The following is a 21,917-nucleotide window of genomic DNA, read 5'->3' on the forward strand; positions in this document are numbered from 1 at the left end:
GAAGCATTCGCAGTAGTAGGAGTACCTTCATATATTAACATATTAAAAAATTGCGCCCAGATTCGCAGTTTAATCATGATTTTAAGATTGCATTAGATTTCGAAATGCAGAAAAAAATCACTTTAGATTCCCTTCAAACTCTAAGCATAAGCATGTCTCTATATGAAGAAACTATTTGAGCTATTCATTTGGCGGCCCAAAAACTCATGTTGCCTGAGCGCAGAAAATACCAATTTTTGGACCCTGGGTAGGGGGTCATGCATGTTTTCTAAATGTTGGAAAAGTAGGGTATTTTTGAAATTTAAACTTTTCCGACGTTTTGTCAGGGGCGCGAAGCGACCCAAAAATGTCGGAAAAGTGTAATTCTCAGGTATATGATTATTTTTGCTTTTAATGCTGAACAGCATTTGAATCAAAAATAATCGTATGTCTGAGAATTTTTATTTTATCGATAAAATATCGAAATTGGGAAATACAATAGCATCGAATTTTCAAATTTCAGGTCTCAGTAAGATCCAGTTTTAAGGAAACGGATACTTTAAAAAATTTAAATTTATTTATAGGAAAACTCATCATGAGAATATGATTTAATTCATAGTTTTTAAATTGCAGCACTCTCAAATTGAGAAGCTAAACGCTCATTTAACAACTGAATAATATAGCTTAAATGGCACATGGTCAAGTGATAGATAAAAATATAAAGAAAGAATTCCAAAATTTCCTATTTAATATATTCAAATAAAAAAAATAGATAAAAAAATTATATTAACACAATCTATTTCTTGACACTCTTAGTTGATTGTTGAGACTTTTCTTCCTTCTGGTTCTCTATATCAGGTTTCTGATCAGATTTCTTTCCTGGTTCTACAACAGCTATATCAGAATCCTCTTCTTCCTGGTTCTTCTGTTCTTCGTCTTCCTTCAAATCATCTTTCTGGTCTTCATTTCCAATCAATTTCTGTTCATCATCCAATTTCGGATGTTCTCTCTTGTACTGGATTATCTCCACAACTAAGAGATAAATCGTTATACCCAAGAAAGCAGCCAAGAAGATAACCAATGCAACGTTATTGGCGAAATCCTTTGCAAGGACGTATTCGACAATAATCAAAACAAAAGAAACAACCAGCAAAACAAATTCAGTAATAATCCAACCCAAATTTGTTTGTTCATCATGTAATTTACCGAAATACAAAGGGGCGAATGCCAAAACAGGAACAATCAAACAACCCAAAACACCTAAAATGATTGGAGCTGTTCCTTGATTTCTAAATGCCACGTACATGGACATGAAAATCAAAACTAATGTGATCAATCCTTGTACCCAATAAACCCATTTAATCTTTCCTGGAGTGAACAATCTGTATCTTGGATTCTCACGCTCGTAATCAGTGATTTGTGCAGGAGTTTCTGATTTAGTTTCCGGAGTGTATCTAATCAAAACTGCGCTGACAACATCTTTGTAACAATTTGTTTGTCCTGGTTCTAAACTCTTGAAAATCGCAATGAAATTGAAGAAGTTTTCAAGACCAACACTTCTACTTGTCTTGTACATTGCGTTTATCAATTCTTCGCGTTTAGAACTAACAAACATTGCATCGAAATCGGATTGTTCGGGAACAATCATTAACTCTCTGATTTTGTCAAGAACTGTTTGAACATTCTTCAATTTAATGAAATTATGGTTCATTACATTGATGAAAACAGTCCAAATCGTTGTAACTTGCAAATTCTCTGTTGGTCTATCGAAATAAGACTCAAAGATCTGAGATAACAACTGGTTCTTGTTCGCATCAGAGAATTCTCCGTAGAACATAGGCCTGTGCAATGGCTGAGTGACTTGAGCAAAGAAATTCTCAATTTTTGAATCGAAACCGAGGAAATACTGGAAGAAAGCCAATCTCAAGATATCATGCTGCGCAATTTGTGAGCTCATTCTGTTGAAGATAATCATGAGATCGTCGTATTTCTCGTGAGTAAAAATGGAGTTCTTCGTTGCTACAGGATTTAGTTCTAATGCTGCTTGAAGGAAAACTAACAAAACATCGACGTGATTGTAAATTTGTCTCCAACCGAGTTCCTTTGAGAAAATATCAATAAGAACATTGATGAATCCTTTGTTGTCGCGTGTTATAGAGTACTGAACAGCGTCAACGAAAAATTCATCAGGAGATAATTTAATAATCAAAGATGTCGATGCATCTTGATAGTTTTTGAGGGCTAGACGATCCAAAATGTCCTGTTCGATCTGTTTCTTGAACGTTGAGGCCAATCTTTGGATAATTTGGATCTTATCTGATTCGGAAACCTTTCTGGAGAAGACTTCTCTGCTGTACATGTCCCTTGCGAGGTTAAATATCTTCGGTTCAAGTGGTAACTCTCTTTGCAACAAAATTAAACAGATCTGGAAAACGAAATCGCGAGCAACTTGGGCTTTGATCTCTTTCTCGCTTCGTAAGATGAATCCCCAGCATGCTTTCATGAGTTTGTCGTTCTTTCTCATCAATGGAATGCAGATATCCGAATTTTTGACAAGGAAATTAAAGAATTCGGAATGATCCTGGTCGGCGAATGGATCTTCTGCAAGGATTATTGATACTTGGTATGTTTGCTCTGGTGTAAGTTTGAGAGTTTCAGTTGTTAAGTAAGGAACAATTAATGTAACGTAGAAAGGAGCTCTCATTGATTGGGGAAGAAGGAGAAGAAGGGATGGAGTCTTTAGGAATGGAATGTAGAACTCCGTGTAGAGGTTTTTGTGGTTACTCAGCTCATTTGGAGATAATCTTTCCGAAACTGCCTGGAAAAGAGAGATCTGTGTGGAGAAAGAGAGGTGGTTGAACTCAAGGAACTCACAGGGAACTGTTGTAGAGATGAATTTGACGAAATCAATGAGAGGAGTGACATTTCTCTCAGATACGTTCAATTTGCGCTTGAGATACTCTTCGAACATGGCCTGGCAGACATCTTTCTTCTTTGTATCTGTGAATGGGATGATTTTATGGAGGATTACGTCGAGAATTTCGTCATTTGACAAAATGAACTGGCGAAGACGGTCGTCGACGATGTAGTTATCGAAGTTAATTGTAAAGATTCGCTTGAAGTTGCGGGCTGTTGGATGGTCTGAGTCAAATTGAAGGAGGAAGAAAGATGGAGGTAATTGAACGAAGAATTCAACGATTTTAGAGACTTCTTCGTCGATTAAAAGATTATCAAGTAATTTCTCGTTGATATCATTGATGATTTTCATCTTTTCCATTGGAATTGTGGAGAATAATTCCTTATTTCTCAATGAAATCTCATTATTATCATCGGATTGAGATCTGTGGGATACAATGAACTTGATAAGAAGCTGAGAGGACTCTGTAAACTTGGTCCACTTCTTATTTGTGAATAAAGCGTCGAAATTAGTAATAAAGAACTCCTTAAACTTGGAGGAAATCTCTGGATCTGTATCAAGAATGTTTACAAACATCTCATCTCCTGTAAGAACGACAAAATCGACAAATGTTTCAATTGATGACTTTCCGACGTAGATTTGCTCGAAGAACTGTGTAAGGAATGGAACATAAATTGGCCTGAGAACTTTCATCTGTTCTGGCTTCAATTGGTCCATTACATCTGTAATAATATAGTTAATAAGCTCTGGAGTTTTTTCTATGAATTCAAACCAGCGGCGATCAGAAAAGAAGTCATCGAAGAAGTTAATGATGTACTCCTTGAAGATTTGCATGGTTTCTTGAGATCCACGGAATTGAGCTTGAAGAAATTCATCTGGGAACTTGAGTTCCTTATTCTTGCCAAGTTCTGGGATGAGGTAGTTGATTGTTTGGTATCTGTTGAATTCTAAAATTAAAATCCAGTATTCGACTGTTGATTTCGAGTAAATCGCGAGCATTTGCTTGTCAGGAAGTGAATCATCAACCTGTCTTGCACCACGTGGCTTTGGCTTAGCTCCTTTGAAGAAGGCGAGCTCTTCTGTTTTTTCTAATGCGATCTTAAGTTCTTCTGTGAACTTTGGATATACTTCTGTAACTTTTGTGGCAAGATCATCGTTATATTGAATATTATTGATAATAAATATTTCGATAATGAAAAATTCTTCAGTTAATCTGTTTTTCGATCCTTTTGCAGAAGAAAGAAGTGCATTAACTTCTACAGTTGGATCTTGGCAGTATCTTTTGACAGAAATAGCGCAATAATGTAGAATAGGAATGAAATCATTTGAAGATGCAAGTTTGTTGAACTTTGTATCTGGAATATCAATAACCGAATTTAAAAGTTTTACAGCAGCATCGAGATTGCTGACGACTACGGGCTCAGAATCCGGATTAGTGCTTCTAGTACGTCTACCCATATCTGTGTATGCTGAAAAAGTGACAATCAAACGGAAACAGTTGAATTTTTCATTTTCCGTTTTTAAATAAATAAAAGTGACAAAAATAGTTTATTTTTAATTGAGCTGAAATAACATCTTAACTATCCTACTATTTTTATGATTATATTCTGAGATTCACTCAAAAATGACAACATTTCAATAATACTCGAATTTATTTTCTTTATTTAACTGACTATTTCATTAATGATTTAAATCACATTCATATGAGATTGTGAAAACAAATGGTAAATATCATTTATTAAATTTTTACACATCATATCAAAGCAAATGTATAAATTCATTCAAAACAAGCATAATTTATGGTGAATACTGCCAAAATTACGCATAGTGAATATAGTAAATACATATATAATAAAACAATATTGATGAGAATGATGCAATATACGTAATTAAGTCATTTTCATGGATTTTCTCTCTTAGTAGATCTAGTATTAGGTATGTGTATATGAAAAAGTATCTGAATTCTTGTGCTTGATGAGGAAATGAAAAAATCGTTACAGACAGTTATTGTAAATAGGAAAAAGTGACGCACGCTCATAATGTCTGTTCCATCATCTGAGCAACTTGCTAAGTACAAACAATCATTCGAAGAGTTCGATAATGACAAGGATGGCTTTATTGAGACATCTATGGTCGAGCGCGCTCTTCGCTCCATCGGTCTTAATCCAACAGCAGACGAAATGAACGATATTATGTCTGATATTTCAAATTCTAACAAGCTTTCTCTTAACGGATATCTTTATATAGCACATCACGTTGGCTGCTACGCAAATACCGAGAAACAACTTATCAAAGCTTTCACACTATTCGATCGCGACGGTACAGGTAAAGTTCACAAGGATGTTGTAAAAGATATCTTAGGAAAGATTCGTAGACCACTTACAGAAGGTCAATTAGATCAACTCTTCCAGAACTTGAAGATTGATAATGGTTTTGTTGACATCAAGCAGCTCGCTAAAGCCCTTTTATCCCAATAAACGCCGTATTACTTTGATATTAAAAAGATCTTTTTTGAAAATTTCATTACAATCTTTTTACAATCAGAAATCAAACAATTAACTCACTAATTATCTATAAAAATTAAATACGTCCTTAATTTTGGTTCCTTTTTAAGATAATTGGGATAACGATAGAAAAAATTTTATACATCATGTGAATGAATATATTGATATAAGTTTTTGTAATAGTTAGTTACAAACTTATTAATTTTATATGAAAAAATGATGTTTACTCTATATAATTCAAGAATATCATCTCATATTCATACTGAAAGTATTGATATGTTTAAATAACTTTACATGTTAATAAAAATATTGAGATCGAAATTACAATGATTTATCAGTATGTATAAAAAACATGTTTAGATATTTCCTTAATGCTTATGACGCTTTTCTTTCTTAGCTGATGGCATAGCAGCATCGAGACCTGCTTCATCAGCAAATGCCTTAACTCTCTTGTCAAAGTTCTTGCGCTTGACTTCAGAAATAATATCTGCTGTTTCTGAGAAGAATGCTTCAAGATCTGAGCGTTTGCTATATCCTGATTTAGCTGGCGTTTCTGGGAATTCTGTTCTCATTGTAGCAATTGATTCTTCCATTTTGAATCTCTTAAGATAAGCAAGAGTAACGCAAATTGCTTGACGCCATGCTTCTTCCTTAATGTCAACATGAACATTTGGTTGTAAGCGATCTACGACTGAATCTTCGGATTGAACTACTCTATTTGCAACTTTGCGAATATATTCTGCATAAAGATAATTAATGCCACCAGATGACTGTACTGCCTTGGCTGTTTCTTGATTCAGTTTTTCCTGCTTGTTTTCCTCAGCGACTGATGACATTTTTAGATTTTTAAACCGTCGTCGTTTTTCTTTTTTTTTACAAAGTGGAACGATAAAAGTGGAAATCAAAAAGCAAAATCTTTGAAATATTAGGAACCATTTCACTGTATTTCAATATATTGGCATGCTACTCTTCTCCAATTGCTAAATATATCCACAAAATATTTGATATTTAATCAAAATTTATTTCAAATTATATTTAAAATCGATGTCTTACATGTAACTGATATCTACTAGGTCAACATAGTTAGTATTTTAGCATTTAGGAGATGGTTTTACAAAAAAAATTATCGAAATAAAAAAACATAAAAACTAATAAATCTATTTTAAATATTTGATAGATCTATAAAATAAAAAGATAGGATAGTGTGATTATTTTCCAGAAAACTGGTGAATTGCATCAAGAACTGATTCATAAGTAGAAATAAGGAGAGAAACAATGCCGAAGATGCAAAGGAAGATACAGAGGATGTTAGTCCAGTGAGAAACCCTTCTTCCGCTTGCTCTTATCCAAATAAGAGATGGGAATACGAAATTGGACAAGCAGCCGCCAATGGCGCCACCAATAGCAAGTGCAGGACGGATATTTGGAAGGAACATAGCAATCAGAACTGGTATAACGTTCAAGATAAATAATATCAAAATTCTTCTCCATCCGTTTAGCTCCAAAGCGGAGTTAACACCGAATATAGCACGTGCATAACTTGATCCGACTGTCAGAGACACGACAGGATATGATGCATTAACGACAATGAAAAATGCAGCGCGAACAATGATTGTTAATACATCATTTGGTGGGAATGACTCGAGAAGAACCGGTTTGACTGTTGTTCCGAATATCAAGTATCCAATGACACCTGGAATTGATGAACAAAGGAAACTAAGGAAAAACGTGACACCGACAGTTACAGATCTGAGATTCAATCTTGGCTCAGAGGGAGCAATGACTGGCATGACGACAGCAGCCAGAGCGAATGTAAGAGAGTAAATAGCGAGTGCGTTGAAAATTCCGGAGTTTATATGTGCGATTATGCAAGTTTCATGAATACCTTGCTTTGGAAGCATCTGTATGCCTTTGATGATGACAACAAAGACAAATGTGAAGAGACAGACGATGGAAAATGTGCTGAAATATGATAAAAAGTGCATATTCTTTGGAACTGTTAACGCAACTGGTAAAACTAGTGCGTAACCAAGTAAAATGAATCTGTAGCGCCATGATCCATCTTCTATCTTCCAATTTGAGTAGTTAATCCATGATTGTACTGTGCCTCCTGAGATGATTAAGAATACAACTAAAGCCGATAAGCAAAAGAATGTTGCGGCGATTGAATAAATAGTACTTCCGATTTTGCCTAATGTCATTTCTGTTAATTGTTCGAATGATTTTGTGTGTTTTCTCAGTTGTAATGTTACGACCATTTGTGTTGCAACGTAGGACAGGATTGCAATAATAAGCATCATGGCAAACGATGGTACAAAACCAGTAAATCTGAATGAATCTGCAATTCCGAGTACTCCTGCACCCATTAAGGTGTTTAACATATTCATGACAGTGGAAAATCCACCAACATAACGCGGTGGTTTATCTGGTGTAGTCCTCGTTGTATCTGTAGCATCAAATGCTGTTATATTTGGTTCTTGAAGTAAAGGAACATTAGCATGATCATCATTCATTTTTCAAATAAGAAATTTTGCATCGTTTTTTTTGGCGGAGGTTTTTGTGATATGGAAAAATGTTCGTTGCTCAATTATCTCACTATTGGATGGACTTTTATCGAGCGAAATTTTGGCTGTAAAGACAATTCTGATATTGGTAACATGGTGATAAGAACAAATAGTCAGTTTGCATGGTTAAAAAAAAAAAAAAAAAAAAAAAGGTAGTGGGGCTTCCAGGGGCTGCGCCCCTTCTAGCCCCTAAGAAATTTTGCCCAAGACCCAAGAGGAGGACCGAACCCCAGCCGACCAGCCGTTGACTTTTTTGTAGAGCACTCAAAATAGTATAACTTTGTCCGGACAAGTAAGGGTCTATCGTCGCTACAGGAAAAGTTACAGGCGTTCCAAGGAAGTATACTTTGAGAAGACTTTCCCCCTTATAGAATGAGATAGGATGGTTATTTTACAAAACTGACAACACTTTGACCGAGTAGTTTTTTGTGCTGAACAAAAAGTGTCATATAAACATCTGTCAAAAACCGTTTTTTACTTCACTTAAAATGCCACGTAAGCTACGTAAGAATATACGTAAGAGGAAGGGAGCATTGAAACATCCAATAGTAAAACTAACACCACAACAACAGTTGCAACAACAAATGATGAATGACCCCACTATGCTGCAACAAATGTCAAGCAACCCTATGCTTTTAAACCGAGTTATTGGTGCACAGAGTGGAGGTTTAAGAGCGGCACTTTTAGCGAAAATGGCAGGCTATGGTGGAGCTGCAGACGGAACAGCTTATAACCCTCAAAGTCAAATGAATTTGAGTTCACTCAAAAATCAAATAACAGATGTCAAAAAGTCAAACATAGACATACAGAAACAAATAAGTGAAAACGAAAAGAAACTAGAATATGACAGACACACAAAGAAACTAAATGAGTTAAACGTAGAGAAAAAGAAGAAAGAAGAACAACTGAAAGAACTAAGTACAGAGGAATATGCAAAAAAAGTGTCAGAAAAAGCAGCAGAAGTAGCAAAAATGGAACAAGATGTTATAAATTTGAAAAACCATACTACTCAATATAAAGTACTGAAAGATGAAGAGATAAAACAAAAAGCCCTGAAGACATATATGGATAGCGATGAGTATAAAAAAGAAGTTGAAGCAAATGTAAAGGCAGAAAAACTTTTACAGTTGCAAAACCAAACCGTACAGTATGAAAACTTAGCACAAGAAAGTAAAAATAACGACGCAGCCATGCAAAAGGCAATGAAAAGCGCAGAATATATAAAAGCTAATAATGACTGGTTAGATGCCCAAGCCAACGCTAAAGCAGCCCAACTTATAGGGTCAATAAGGACAAAAATACAAGCGGATGAAGACAGTTCAAATGAAGCTTTAATGAATGCTGACTTTAAGAACGCCTTCGAAGCTCTTCATAGTAAGGTGAAACTAGTGAACGACTTCTCATCTGGAAAGAAACTGAAGTCTGAAGGTTTCGACAACGAGTTAAGAGAAGTAGCACAAAATATGACGAAAATAACAGATGCAGCAACGAGACAGGCAGTTCAAAGTGCCTATGACGCCGTTAGAGCAACTGTTGTGGAAAGTCAAGAAAAAGAGTTACAACAGACCAAAACAGACCTAGTAAATGCTTTCTTAAGAACGAAAAGTCAGGTAGGACATTATGCTGCAGATGGAACATATGTGCCAGCTAGTGGAACTTATATACCACCAAACCCTCCAAGAGAAGCACCTGCACCAGGACTACCTAAAACATTTACATCGTCACATGGACACAGACACAGGCATGCACCAAAACCAACACAACAACCAACACAACAACCAACAGTTCAAAACACTGCACCACAACCAACAGTTCAAAACACTGCACCACAACCAACAGTTCAAAATCCAGCACCACAACCAACAGTTCAAAATCCAGCACCACAACCAACAGTTCAAAATCCAGCACCACAACCAACAGTTCAAAATCCAGCACCACAACCACAAACAGAGCAAGGACATAAAAGAAGTAGAGAACAAGGAAACCAAGAATTCTTAAAAATGCTTAAGGAAAATTATGGTTACCCAGATACTCTTGACTTTAGTGACAGATATAAAGAAGCTATTAGAAAGTTCAAGGAAGGAAATACTGACCCGAACCTATTTAGCTTTATGGTTCAGCACCAAATGGGATATAATTTCAAACCTGGAAAATACAAGCTCGCTAAGGGATATGATTTAATAGCATATCATCCAAATGACATGGATGAATTTACTCCGAGATATTTGGTGTCAGAGATAAATGATAATTCAACTATCTTCATGAAACGCGTAAAAAATAGAGACGGAACGAAAGAAGAAAGGGTTATGAATGCGGATGACTTAAATAGGGAACTTGTTAAAAACGGTCTCGGAATATATGAAATGCCAGCAGATGAGGTACAAGAAACTCCACAGGAAGAAGTTCAGATACAACCAGACATGGAAGAAATAGTTCAGCAACAACAGCTAGAAGAGCCTGAAGGAAACGAACAAGTCCCTCCTTTGGAAACTAACTTCACAGAACTAGATGAAGATTTGGAACAGCCGAAAAATCTTGACCCTCAACAAGAGTATGCGGAGAATATGGAATCTTTCCAAGAGTCTAAGAAAAATTCGGCTGACATAGTAGAAGAATATCGAAAAATGTTCGCCGACATACAAAAGACTCCAACATCAGATGAAAATATTCAGCATAGAATGGAAGAACTGAAAGAAAGTGTACGCAAATACAATAACCCTTTTTACTTACGACCATATAACGTTCAATCTTTGGCTGAACTCGGTGAAAATAAAAGGTTAAATTTCAACAAAACATATAGAAATGAAACATTGTTTAAAGTTCATTCAGAACCTAACCAATATGGAAACAAACCTACTTTTGTTTCTGCAGACTATGGAACTACAATGAGATGGGGTCATAAAGCTAATCCGGATAGGTGGTTCATAAACTTACAACCACAATTCCAAGAAGTTGTAGACGCAATGGAAGTGAATGGTGAACCAGATATAGCTGGTATTTTCAGCGCGGCTTTAATGCCATTGAAAGATATGAAACATGCAGATATTTTGGACCAGTATGAAATGAACATGGCTGATGGAAATATAACACCTGACGTTCTAGAACATTTATCTCAAAGAACTACACAGAACCATAGAGATGGTATATTTGGTGAAGAGTTTAGAAAGAAAGTTAGGGAGATAGAAGGAAGAGAACCTATTGTACATGACCTTGCAAACGAAAGTTTACAAAATGTCATAAAAACTTACTTTGCAGACAATGAACTGAGAAGGGATGAATATTTAAGAAAACTCAAATGGACAGTACCAAATGAAATGTTAGTATTGAAAAACATGTTCCTTGACAAAATAAAACCAACTACAGAAATAAATGACGCAAGACTGAAACATTGGGTAAAAGCTTTCCCATTCACAAAAGATATTATTGGTAACATGGAAAGAAAACCAGAATGGCTACAAAAACATATATTTGGAAACGAGCTTATTCCATATGGACAAGCTCTGTTTGAAGAGCTTGAACCGGAAACTCAGGAAAGAGTCATGCAAACAATACGCGAAGACTCAAATACAAACTATGACAAAATCTTTCTAGGATATAGGTTACCTGAGATGGGCGACCAGAGCCCAAAGGCAAAAAGGACATGGGAAATTTACAACATACTAGGTGAACATGAGGCAAAGATGCAACAACTTGAAGCAGAGGGCAAGTTACCAAAAGCGACACCAAAGAAGAAGAGAAGAGTAGAACAAAGTGAAAGTAGTGAAGAAGTAACTTCATCTAGTGAAAGTAGTGGCAATGAAGGAAAAAGAAGAGTTAAAAACTCAGTCAGGAAGAAAGTAAAGCTTGGTCCGAGTGGGTTCTATTATGACACATAAATCCAACTATTCTATATTTTTACCCATATGAAATGTACGCCGCTCAGAATATAACGCCAACAGTTTTGGATGCCATGAACGGAAATGTTTCCGAATGGTATAACGAATGCGACAATGCCATTAGAAGGTCAGAAATAGTTCCTGGAACTTACGAATATACAACTGCTGTTTCTTATGGAAACGTAGGTGAGTTTGGAGAAGGTTCTTCAACAACAGTAGATATTGCTTGCGACAGGTTTCATATTATTTCTATTGACAACTCATTCTTATACGTGGAACAAGACATTGAAATAAAACCTTCTGCCAAGTTGTCTGACAAGAAAGGTTGCAATGGAATTTTCTATGTCGGATACCAATATGCTCCAGAAGTTTTCATGGGATATAAGATATATTCTAACTCTGACTTAGTTCAAACAGTAACATGGGCAAACTATGAATGGTTCGCTTTGAGAAACTCAGTACAACCACAAGCTAGAGAACAAACAGACCAGTATGCAAATATTGAGAAAATAAGAAGACTTGACCCTAACGTTCCAGGAGTTTATGTTAACCTTTCTGGTTCAGATGGAACTGCTGCCGCTAAAGTAAAACTGAAACTTAGAGTTCCTTTGTCATCTTTCCTCATCTTCAGGTTTTTAAGATACTTGCCAAACTGGGCAGGAAAAATTTCTATCGAACTTACTCCAAGCAAAAATAACTTAGTCATTGCACCAACACAAGACCCATTCACTATTACAGACGTAAAGGGAACAAATCAAACGTCATTCGCCGAATTTTGCAAAGACAAAGTTGACTTAGACTTTGGTTTCTCAAACTTCAACAATGAAGTAAACTATTATTTCAATGCTGCTGGAACTGCTTGGGACCCAGTTAAGTTCACATGCGAAAAATTTGAATGCAAGAGAATAGAAAGCAGACTTGCAGTCTATATGTTGGACCCAGATATTTCAAATGCTTTAGCTGCCAAATATATTGCAGTTCCACTTATGTTCCCTATACACCAAATATCTGTCAAAGACTTTGCAGGTGAAGTTGGAAACCAAAGTGCTGACCCAGGTGCAAGAACAGATATTGCTTTAACAACTGCAATGAAACATGCAGATACTATGTTTGTACTGTTCAGACGAACTATAAATGACTATTCTTGTTTCTACAACCCCGGTATTAAATATCATATAAACATAGATGGCAAATATTATCCAAGAGAAGAATATTCTACAGTTGAGGATATGAGGTCATACAACTTGACATTAGATGCTATGAACTTTAACAACAACTTCACAACAACCATTAACCCTGAAATGCAAAGTTCTATTATGCCATATGTGAAAGTATGGACTCATACAGGAGGTCAAAAAACTCAATATACAAATGGAGACCGTTCAAACTTTTGGCTTGGCATTCCATTTGCTGACTCAGAAGACTTTATGGGTGGTATTTCAACTGTTGGTACTGTACAAATACAATATACCTGGTGACAGAGACGGTCCAGATGAACTGAGAGCAAAGAAGTTTACAAAACCAATAGCACTTTTCACGGAAGATGCTCTTTTGAAGATTCGTTCGATGAAACCTGCTGGGCTCCTCAGATTGGATAACGACAGCTTCCATCGAGCAGATTTTTGGCAGCAGGTCAGTAAGTTGTTCTTGAACTGACTTTCTCTCCGTCAAATATTGACAGTACGCCAGTTTTGACATAATATTGTAAGATAAACTTACCTTTAGAAATATCTGTAAGTTTTGTTGTTATATTTTGTCAACGTCAAGAACTTTCACCATTTCAGTTATACCAACTTTCTTTGCTTTATGGAATATATTTTGGTTCAGCAAATATTGCTATTCTACTATAACATTTACCATTGTTTGTATAAAGAACTATTCTGTCAATGTATTTGTATTGTTTGTGTGTGTAAACTTTGTTCTGCTTCAATTCGAAGAGATACTCGAATACGTCCATCTTTTTTATTCTAAGTAAAATGTCATTTCCGAAAAATAGAAAGCGTGAGTGTTTCAAAAGGTTTAATGGCGGTGGCAGATGTGAAGTTAAATTCACCAACTCAAACAAACAGTCAAAGTGTTGTTGTCAATGTCAAAGACAGAGATGTTGAAGTGGGGAAACCATACGAAGACGAAGATGGTATAAAATTGTTCCTGTAAAAGAACAACCAACATATCCTGAAGTTAGCAGAGACTTAAGTTCTGTTGCAGATATTCGAAACGACTACCAACAACTGAAAGACAAACTTCAACTCAGGAAGAAGATTTGTCAAGCTTTAAGTATAATGTTAAACTTGGTCGAACACAACCCTGTAAAAGTGAACTCATATGTCATTGCACCTCATGAAGTTTTGAAAGAACTATTGAAACTTTTGACAGAGGCAGACGATATAAACATCAAAGAAATAGAACCCGACATTAGTTGCTGTGGTGTTTCATATAATGTCATTGACAAGATATACGTTATGAAAGGAGGTGAAACGTTGAACTTAAAGTATAGTTTCCCAGACGTCATAAAAATATTTGACGACCACAACATTTCATTAAAATTTATTTGCTAAGTAAATGGCAGAAGATATAATGGTTTATACTATTACGACTAAAAACCCTGAGTCATATAATTCTATAACAACAAACTTACAAAGTCCTCAAGGACGATATTGTAAACTAACCTTAAACACAATGACGACTAAAGCCTGTTTTGCTCTTTTGACACCAGAAGACTTTATTGTTGTGAATGGTAAAAATACTCCTTTGAAGATACTTACTCAGATATACACCAACAGGTTTTGTTGACTTATTTAATACTTTAAGTACGGGTGTAACATGTGCTGCAACTAGAAGCAGGTTTCATTATGTTTGGATGTCCGACTGAGTTTACTATAAACGATATGAGCTATAATACAAAACTTATTTCTGTTTTTACTACCAACAGTTTCCTATAACAGGAAAAGGTGTCATACAAGGAATGTCTATTCCATTGACATTAAGCACACCAATCTTATATATTGTTTCAAACTTAGGTTCAAAGTGTTATTCGAATGTCGACAGAAACTATTATGACCAAAAGATACTTATGCGTATAAACAATACTTTCTCTGCTGGTTTGCCTATTGTTCATTCGAATGCAGAATTTTCAACCTTAGTGAACTCAAACACTTTGGCAAGTATAACGTTGACATTAGTTGACGCAAACTTTGTTCCTGTAAAACTTTTATGTCCTATGTATTTGTCAATGACGGCAGAAAGTTTCGAATTGGAAGATGCAACTGGTGAAAGTATTGTATTACAAGAACAACTTCAACAACAAATAGCTCAAGAACAACAAATGCAACAAATGCAACAACAAAGTCAAGAATAAAAAAAATATTTTTTTTTATTTTTATAAAAATGTACAGAATAGATGTTTCAGATTTTTATGACTTCCAAGCATTCAGAAATATGTGTCCATTTCGAGACTATAACAAAGCAGTCGAGAATTTGAAACGTTTAGTCATTTATGTTGACTCTGCCCCAGAATGTTATGTTATGAAAGAATGGGATGTAGTCTTTAACAAACCTAAAGCGACAATAGTTTCAGAACAAGAATGTAGACAGAAACTTAAGAAAATAAAAGTCGTACAAGTTGGCATGAAGATGTTAGATGCTTGGGATATCTTATTGTCAAAGTTAGAAGATTTTTCAGTTCGTGGTATAAAGTTTTATACACCTTCTCCAAACTTCTATTCTATCTTCACTGGATATAAATACGAACAAGTAGAATGGAAAGAAAATATTATAGAAGCTTGGTTAGACCATGTCAAAGAATTATATGCAATGGAAACGAAAAGGTTTATGAGTATATCTTATGTTGGTTTGCAAACATCTTACAACATCCAAGTGCTAAAAATGAAACTGCTCTCATTATAATTGGAAAACAAGGAACTGGTAAGAACCATTCTTTACAGATATCTTATGCAAACTGTTAGAAGGTTATTCGAATCCGAATATGACAAACTTAGAAAACATCTGTGGCAAGTTTAACTCCTCAATAGAGAATATGAAACTTATAGTTTGCAATGAACTTCAAAGTATAGATACAACAAAAGTTTTGAACTCAGATGCTTTGAAGAGTCTTATAACAGACAAAGTTGGCGTTGTTGAAAGAAAGTATAAAGACTCAAGAGTTTGTGAGAATGTTGCAAACTTCATTATGGTTTCAAACAATACTGTTCCGATGAAGTTAGAAAGTTCTGACAGAAGATATGTAGTTGTCAGAACGTCAGATTCTCATATGCAAGATACAGAATATTTTGACGACTTAGCAGAAACTTTGACATCTGACTTTTACAACCACTTGTTCTCATATTTCATGACATTAGATATTTCTAAGTTCAATCCAAGACAAATTCCACATACCGAAGAGAGACAAACATTGTTAGAAGCAAACAAGAGTGTATATGAACTGTTCATAGATGAAACTGACTTTGAGTGTTTAGATGAAAGGTCATTGTACGATTCGTATAAACAATATTGTCAAGAATATGGTTATATGACAGCGTCTAAACGAACATTCTTGGCAAATGTCAAAAGTCTTTTAGACGTACAGAATGGTGTATATACAAAGAAAATTTTTATGAGTAAATTTAAAAAAAATATTTTTTTTCCGATAGAAAAGATGACAGAAAAATTAAACTTTTTACATAGCGCCAGACCCTTCTTGCCCACATCTTTTTAAGCCACAATATATAGACATAGAACTAAATAGAGAAAGCGAAATTCCACAAACAGAAGAAAGCGAAATTCCACAAACAGAAGAAACATATAGAGACCTAGATAACGAAAATGGATATGCGCTATTCTGGTTAGATTGTCCTTATGAAATGTATGAAAAAAAGGCTTTATATGAAGAATATAGAAAATATTGTCATGAAAACGATATAAGACCAAGCTCTAGAGAAAAATTCTATGCTGGTATAAAACATCTTTTCGAAGTTCGGAATGGCAAATATAGAAAGAAATAATTTTTCTGAGTAAATTTTAAAAAAAATATTTTTTTATCCGATAGAAAAGATGACGAAATATATTTCAGTAAACAAGTACATGTCAGGACTTAAAGAAGAACTAGACCCATTCACATATTTGAATGTTTACTTCTACCATTTTGAAAAGTCTACATTTGACAAAGTTTGGAACATCGAACCAGTTAAGTTTGCTATTGTGACTAAAAATGGTGCGAAATTTGAAGACTTAGACATAGAAGGTTTGTTAGCAGTCAAAGAAAGTTTTGACAGAAGGTTTTCAAACCTTAAAGAAGGCAAAGCATACAAACTTGTTATACCTTATGAACCAAAGAAAGCAGACGACTATGAATATTATGAGTCTAAGATAGTTGAAGTTCAAGGTAAATTGGGTAAAAAGATTTTAGAGTCTAAGCCAGTGTTTGCTCCTAAAGAGGAAGAGAACATTGACATTGACCCAGAAATGTTCTAAAAATAAAATTTTATTTTTACATGTCAAATTTCTTTTTCTCTGGAACTGGTTCAGGTTCTTTCTTCTCTTCTTCTACTTTCTTTTCTTTCTTTTCTTTCTTCTTCTTTTCTGGTGGTGAGACGTCAAATTTGGCGCAACCATATTTATGTAAAAGTTCTTTGTCCTTTAATAGCTCATCTATTCTGTTTTCTATTTCATCTTCAAGAACAGCGCATGTGTCTTCTTTGCATTCTAAGAAATTTTGTTGGACTTCATCTTTCCAATCGGTGTCATCTCTGTCAACAAGTCTGTCATTGACAAACTTAAAGACTTCTCTGCCTAATGTTTTATGGTTCTTGTCATATTCCCAGAAACAGAACTTTAGAACAAATTCACCTTTCTTGTTTACACTATGTAAGATTTTATGGTCGACAGATGTTTTGCTGTCGAAAAGCTTGTCTCGAATATAGATAGCGAAATCGCTAGACATTTTCTAAAAGATAAAAATTTTAATTTTTCTAAAAATATGTTAGAAAAAAAGTTTGCTGACATTGACAAAAAATTTGAGAATGTTTTAAACAAGAACAAGAGGAAGTTAGAAAATGCTCAGATAAAGCCATACATGACAAGTTCTTATTTGCTCAGAATGGTATAACAGGTCTAATTGCACCACCTGGGTCGGGTAAGACTTTCACTTATCTTAAAATGGCTGCACAACAACAAGAACTAGATGAGAAGAACCCATTCTATGAGTTAGTTGTCATTTGTAGTACTTCTGGTCAATTTGACCAAACCGTCAATTCGTTCAAAGATATTATAAAGAAGTCTAAGTTAGTATGTATAAGGATACTGAGTTGTTAGATTGGATAAAGAAGTACCAAAGAAGAGTTTTGAAGTATAATGCTATAAATGAGTATATAAATTCTAAGTTTAAAGAACCTAATGAGGAAATGCAGAGAATATTAGAGAAGAAACACTTCAAAACAAACAGAAAGAGATAGAATACATTTCGAAGAAATTGCAATCTTACGATTGGAAGACTTACCCTCATAGATGTCTTCTTATCTTAGATGACTTTGCTTCTCATCCTTTGTTAAAGAACAGAGAACAAGATATGTGTCGAATTCTTAAGAAGCTCAGACACTTTAACATCTCAGTCGTAATATGTGTACAGACAGCAAAGAGTTTAAGTAAGGATGTTAAAAGAATACTTACTGACATTGTACTTTTCCCCGGATTGTCCGAAGACGATTTCATGGAACTTATGAAAGAGTCCATGGCAGGTAAGTTTGACAGACATGAACTATGGGAGAAGTACAAAGTCATACAAGACCCTCATACTTCTTTCAGAATTCATATCTACGCGAACAAAGTTCAAATTGTAAAAAGTCAAGCTTGAAAAATGTAAGTGTTTAGTCTTAGTAAGTAAGTCTGTTGTGGTGCTGGGGCTGTCGGTTCTTCTGGCTTTGGAAGGCATTCAGGAAGAGGAACGTCAGTCATCCGTTTGTGTCCTGTCGGAAGGAAAAACTTTTTCTGTCGGAAGGAAAAACTTTTTCTGTCGGAAGGAAAAACTTTTTCTGTCGGAAGGAAAAACTTTTTCTGTCGGAAGGAAAAACTTTTTCTGAAGTTCGACCAAAAAGTTCTCAATTTTCGAAAATTTGAATGGTTTACGGACGGACAACTGGAAATTTTTTTCCTGTCGGAAGGAAAAATTTTTTCTGTCGGAATGAAAATTTTTTCCTGTCGGAAGGAAAAATTTTTTCTGTCGGAAGGAAGGACTTGGAATGCCAGAAGGATTTGACAAGGCAATTTACCTAATTGAGCTACTTGAGCCATCTGAAGTCAAGCTTGAAAAATAAATGGTTCATCTACTCTACTTGTTTGAAGTTGTCAAAATACTCTGTTATTTTTTCCTTCAGTAGCGGTAAGTCTTCTTTGAAGGTAAAAATTGTACAACCTTTCATATCATAGTGTGTTTGAGGTAACGTATCTTGAACTATTTGTTTCACATCTTCATTCGGTGTCATTGAAATCGGTAAGTTTTCGCGATAGAACCAATTTCTGTCAGATTTGTAAATCTTAGCAAGGTCGTAAAAGCTTTTGTTGTTTCTTCTGACTAAATGCAACATAACCATATCTCTGTCTTCTTCATTTTCCATCTCTTCAGTATAAATCATATACTTATAGTTCTTTTCCTTACCTTTTGGTACCGAACGTGGTATTCTTTTCTGAATGCTTTTGTCTTTTGCTTCAATGACTTCATCTTTTGCTTGAAGTTTCTTTTCCATCTCTTCACGTTCTTGTCTATGAATTTCGTCAAGAAGTCTGTAAATATACCAAGCATAACGAGGCGAAGCCCACATTGCAACAGCATTTACAAGAAGTCTATGTACATACCAACCTCTCAAACCATTTGGCAAATTTTTACGATTTTCATGAGTTTTAGGCGACCCCGAAAAAAGTCGGTCTCGCTGTTCTTCGCTCAAAAGTTCTTGTGTGCTTTGGTTTTTGAACCAATCGTCTGTATGTTTGGTATCTGGAGCAAAACATGCTGTCAAAATACTTTGCATTTGGTACATATCGTCTTTGACCGAACGAATGAGACGGAGTTGTTTGTTAAACTGTATGTACTCGTATTCTTCATTTATGGCTTCATGGACTATAACTGTTGTTGTGTTCTCGGTTGTTGACATATCTGTCTTTATATTCCGGATAAAAAAATAAAAAAAATAAAAATAACTTTATTTTTTCTATCTTAAGGAAACTCATGATTTTCATAGAGTTTTGGCGACCCAGATAAAAGTCGGTCTCGCTGTGCTTCATGATTTTCATAGAGTTTTGGCGACTACCTTTTCTTACGTACTCGCTGTTCTTCACTGTTTTCGTACGGAATCTCTACCCTCGGTTTTTCGAGGGTAGCAATCTTATGCCATTTTACTCAGATTTTTGTGCTGAATTCAGCAAAAATAATGTTTAGGTGAAGTGGTGCGATCTCACCTGTTTTTTCACCTGTTTTCTCACAAGCGTTTTACATGGTAAACGTTATTTTTACATGTATTTTTCAGCAACTTCGTCAAATAATTTTATAGCTTTATCTATCTCATCTACTTCAAACGTTTCTTTACCTTTTATGGGCACCATACATTTTCTCAAAACTTTTCAAGTAGTTCTGTTTCAGCAGCTCTCATATCATTAACTAACACAACCTTGACTCTATTGACTGTACTGTCATATCTTAGAGTTATATTATATGTCCTTCCTATCTTATATCTTTTTGTGTTGAAGTCCTTCGTTCTGAACGATGTAAAGTAAGCCTTCACTGCAACGTTCCGTATTGAATGAACCATATGTTATGAAGTTATATCCAACAACTGGGTCTAACCATAACAAAACTATTGGTATAAGACTTTTGTCTATAAGATATGCTGCAGTTCCATAGAATTTTACCGATATCATAAGCTCAGATTTCTTGTCAAAATTTTCTGAGTAGAAGCAATTTTAACCCAGTGGTTTGTTTTCTTTCAAATGGAGATAAAAATGTCTGACAAAGAATATTTGTTGTATTTCTTTGAGTATCTTACGTTTAAATCACCTATTCTAACCACTTTGGTGTCATTGTCTATCTTTCCAACTGTTTCAAACTGAATGTTTGACATATCTTTCTTTAAGTCTGCATAGTCGTTTCTCATACGTTCTATCTCTTTGACGGAGTAGTTATATTTCCTAATTGCTGCTTTACATTTAGAACATTGCGGGTTCATTTTTGCGTTATACATTGAAATAAAACCAGCTAAAACAACTAAAGCGTTAATTGCTCTCTTCATCTCAAACATAGCGGGTCTTATTTGTTCATTCCATACCTTACCTCTTCTATCTTTATCTTATCTGCCATACACATTTTGCAACTAACGAAACAAAGTTGTCGTAGGTCTTAAATTCTTCAGATTTATATATGTCAGAAACATTCTTATATACCATGTCGCAATCTTTGTCCATAACCTTATGGTTGCAATGAAATCCTAGAAACTCATAGTTTACCTTTCGTATGAACTTCTTTATTTCTACTGAGTCAGTTGCTTTGACTTCTATTTCGTCGAATTCAGGAATAGTGAGTTTTTGTTGTTGGATTTCAGGCAATTTGGTAAATGGTCAATAATGTCCTGCATTTCATAAAGATACTGTTCATTTGTTTCATCTTTCGCACTACAGTCTAAATTACTTGTTAAAAGTTCTTGCTTTATCTTCTGGATTTCTGTTTCGAAAGTATATGAAGAAGGAATGAAGCTTTTCATCTCTACTAACATAGATGTTGGATTCATGACTAGCGAGTTTGGTGCTGTAGTTGTTTGAATTGTTGTTGTGCCGATTGTTGACATTTTATTTTTTTATACAAAATAAAAAAAATAAAAAAAATAAAACTAACTTTATTTTTATTTCGGGAAAATTCATGAAAATTCAAGAGGGTAGAAAAGAGGGTAGAAGACAGGTTAGATCTAACCTTCTACCCTAAACATTATTTTTGGGTCCTTTACACTCATTACGAAGAAGTCTTGACAAAACATTTACGAAGAAGTCTTGACAAAACATTTACGAAGAAGTCTTGACAAAACATTTACGAAGAAGTCTTCAC

General features: G+C 34.9%; 10 protein-coding genes and 2 pseudogenes across 12 annotated transcripts, besides 2 other annotated features; 5 read left to right on the top strand and 7 right to left on the bottom strand.

The window, feature by feature from the left end:
• Positions 1-669: 669 nt before the first annotated feature.
• Positions 670-4,405, bottom strand: TVAGG3_0555390 (uncharacterized protein; the record flags this gene model as incomplete). Its single annotated transcript, XM_001302548.1, has 1 exon — positions 776-4,354. The coding sequence occupies one exon, from the start codon at positions 4,352-4,354 to the stop codon at positions 776-778; it is 3,579 nt and encodes a 1,192-aa protein (XP_001302549.1).
• A 519-nt stretch (positions 4,406-4,924) lies between these two features.
• Positions 4,925-5,486, top strand: TVAGG3_0555400 (calcium-binding protein family; the record flags this gene model as incomplete). Its single annotated transcript, XM_001302549.2, has 1 exon — positions 4,936-5,373. One exon carries the CDS (start codon positions 4,936-4,938, stop codon positions 5,371-5,373), a length of 438 nt encoding a protein of 145 aa, XP_001302550.1.
• Positions 5,487-5,715: 229 nt separating this feature from the next.
• Positions 5,716-6,249, bottom strand: TVAGG3_0555410 (uncharacterized protein; the record flags this gene model as incomplete). The annotated part of the gene is made up of 1 exon (XM_001302550.1): positions 5,769-6,236. The coding sequence occupies one exon, from the start codon at positions 6,234-6,236 to the stop codon at positions 5,769-5,771; it is 468 nt and encodes a 155-aa protein (XP_001302551.1).
• A 355-nt stretch (positions 6,250-6,604) lies between these two features.
• Positions 6,605-7,925, bottom strand: TVAGG3_0555420 (amino acid transmembrane transporter protein; the record flags this gene model as incomplete). Its single annotated transcript, XM_001302551.1, has 1 exon — positions 6,609-7,913. One exon carries the CDS (start codon positions 7,911-7,913, stop codon positions 6,609-6,611), a length of 1,305 nt encoding a protein of 434 aa, XP_001302552.1.
• A 21-nt stretch (positions 7,926-7,946) lies between these two features.
• Positions 7,947-8,092: a mobile genetic element.
• Positions 8,093-10,792: 2,700 nt separating this feature from the next.
• Positions 10,793-21,917: part of a mobile genetic element that runs on past the window's edge.
• TVAGG3_0555450 (uncharacterized protein) lies at positions 11,872-12,441 on the top strand (the record flags this gene model as incomplete). The annotated part of the gene is made up of 1 exon (XM_051238303.1): positions 11,872-12,441. A coding segment is annotated over one exon (570 nt), but the record flags the coding sequence as incomplete, so codon positions are not given.
• Positions 14,805-15,197, top strand: TVAGG3_0555460 (uncharacterized protein; the record flags this gene model as incomplete). Its single annotated transcript, XM_051238304.1, has 1 exon — positions 14,805-15,197. The coding sequence occupies one exon, from the start codon at positions 14,805-14,807 to the stop codon at positions 15,195-15,197; it is 393 nt and encodes a 130-aa protein (XP_051096128.1).
• On the top strand, positions 16,494-16,839 carry TVAGG3_0555470 (annotated as a pseudogene). The gene has a single exon. A coding segment is annotated over exon 1 (346 nt).
• Positions 17,325-17,777, bottom strand: TVAGG3_0555480 (uncharacterized protein; the record flags this gene model as incomplete). Its single annotated transcript, XM_051238305.1, has 1 exon — positions 17,325-17,777. One exon carries the CDS (start codon positions 17,775-17,777, stop codon positions 17,325-17,327), a length of 453 nt encoding a protein of 150 aa, XP_051096129.1.
• TVAGG3_0555490 lies at positions 18,238-18,686 on the top strand (annotated as a pseudogene). The gene has a single exon. A coding segment is annotated over exon 1 (449 nt).
• On the bottom strand, positions 18,692-18,787 carry TVAGG3_0555500 (uncharacterized protein; the record flags this gene model as incomplete). Its single annotated transcript, XM_051238306.1, has 1 exon — positions 18,692-18,787. A coding segment is annotated over one exon (96 nt), but the record flags the coding sequence as incomplete, so codon positions are not given.
• TVAGG3_0555510 (KilA, N-terminal/APSES-type HTH, DNA-binding family) lies at positions 19,156-19,821 on the bottom strand (the record flags this gene model as incomplete). Its single annotated transcript, XM_051238307.1, has 1 exon — positions 19,156-19,821. A coding segment is annotated over one exon (666 nt), but the record flags the coding sequence as incomplete, so codon positions are not given.
• On the bottom strand, positions 21,373-21,663 carry TVAGG3_0555520 (organellar and viral DNA polymerase type B; the record flags this gene model as incomplete). The annotated part of the gene is made up of 1 exon (XM_051238308.1): positions 21,373-21,663. The coding sequence occupies one exon, from the start codon at positions 21,661-21,663 to the stop codon at positions 21,373-21,375; it is 291 nt and encodes a 96-aa protein (XP_051096132.1).

Source organism: Trichomonas vaginalis, chromosome II, assembly GCF_026262505.1.
Source record: "Trichomonas vaginalis G3 chromosome II, whole genome shotgun sequence".
In the NCBI taxonomy this organism is placed as follows: domain Eukaryota; phylum Parabasalia; order Trichomonadida; family Trichomonadidae; genus Trichomonas; species Trichomonas vaginalis.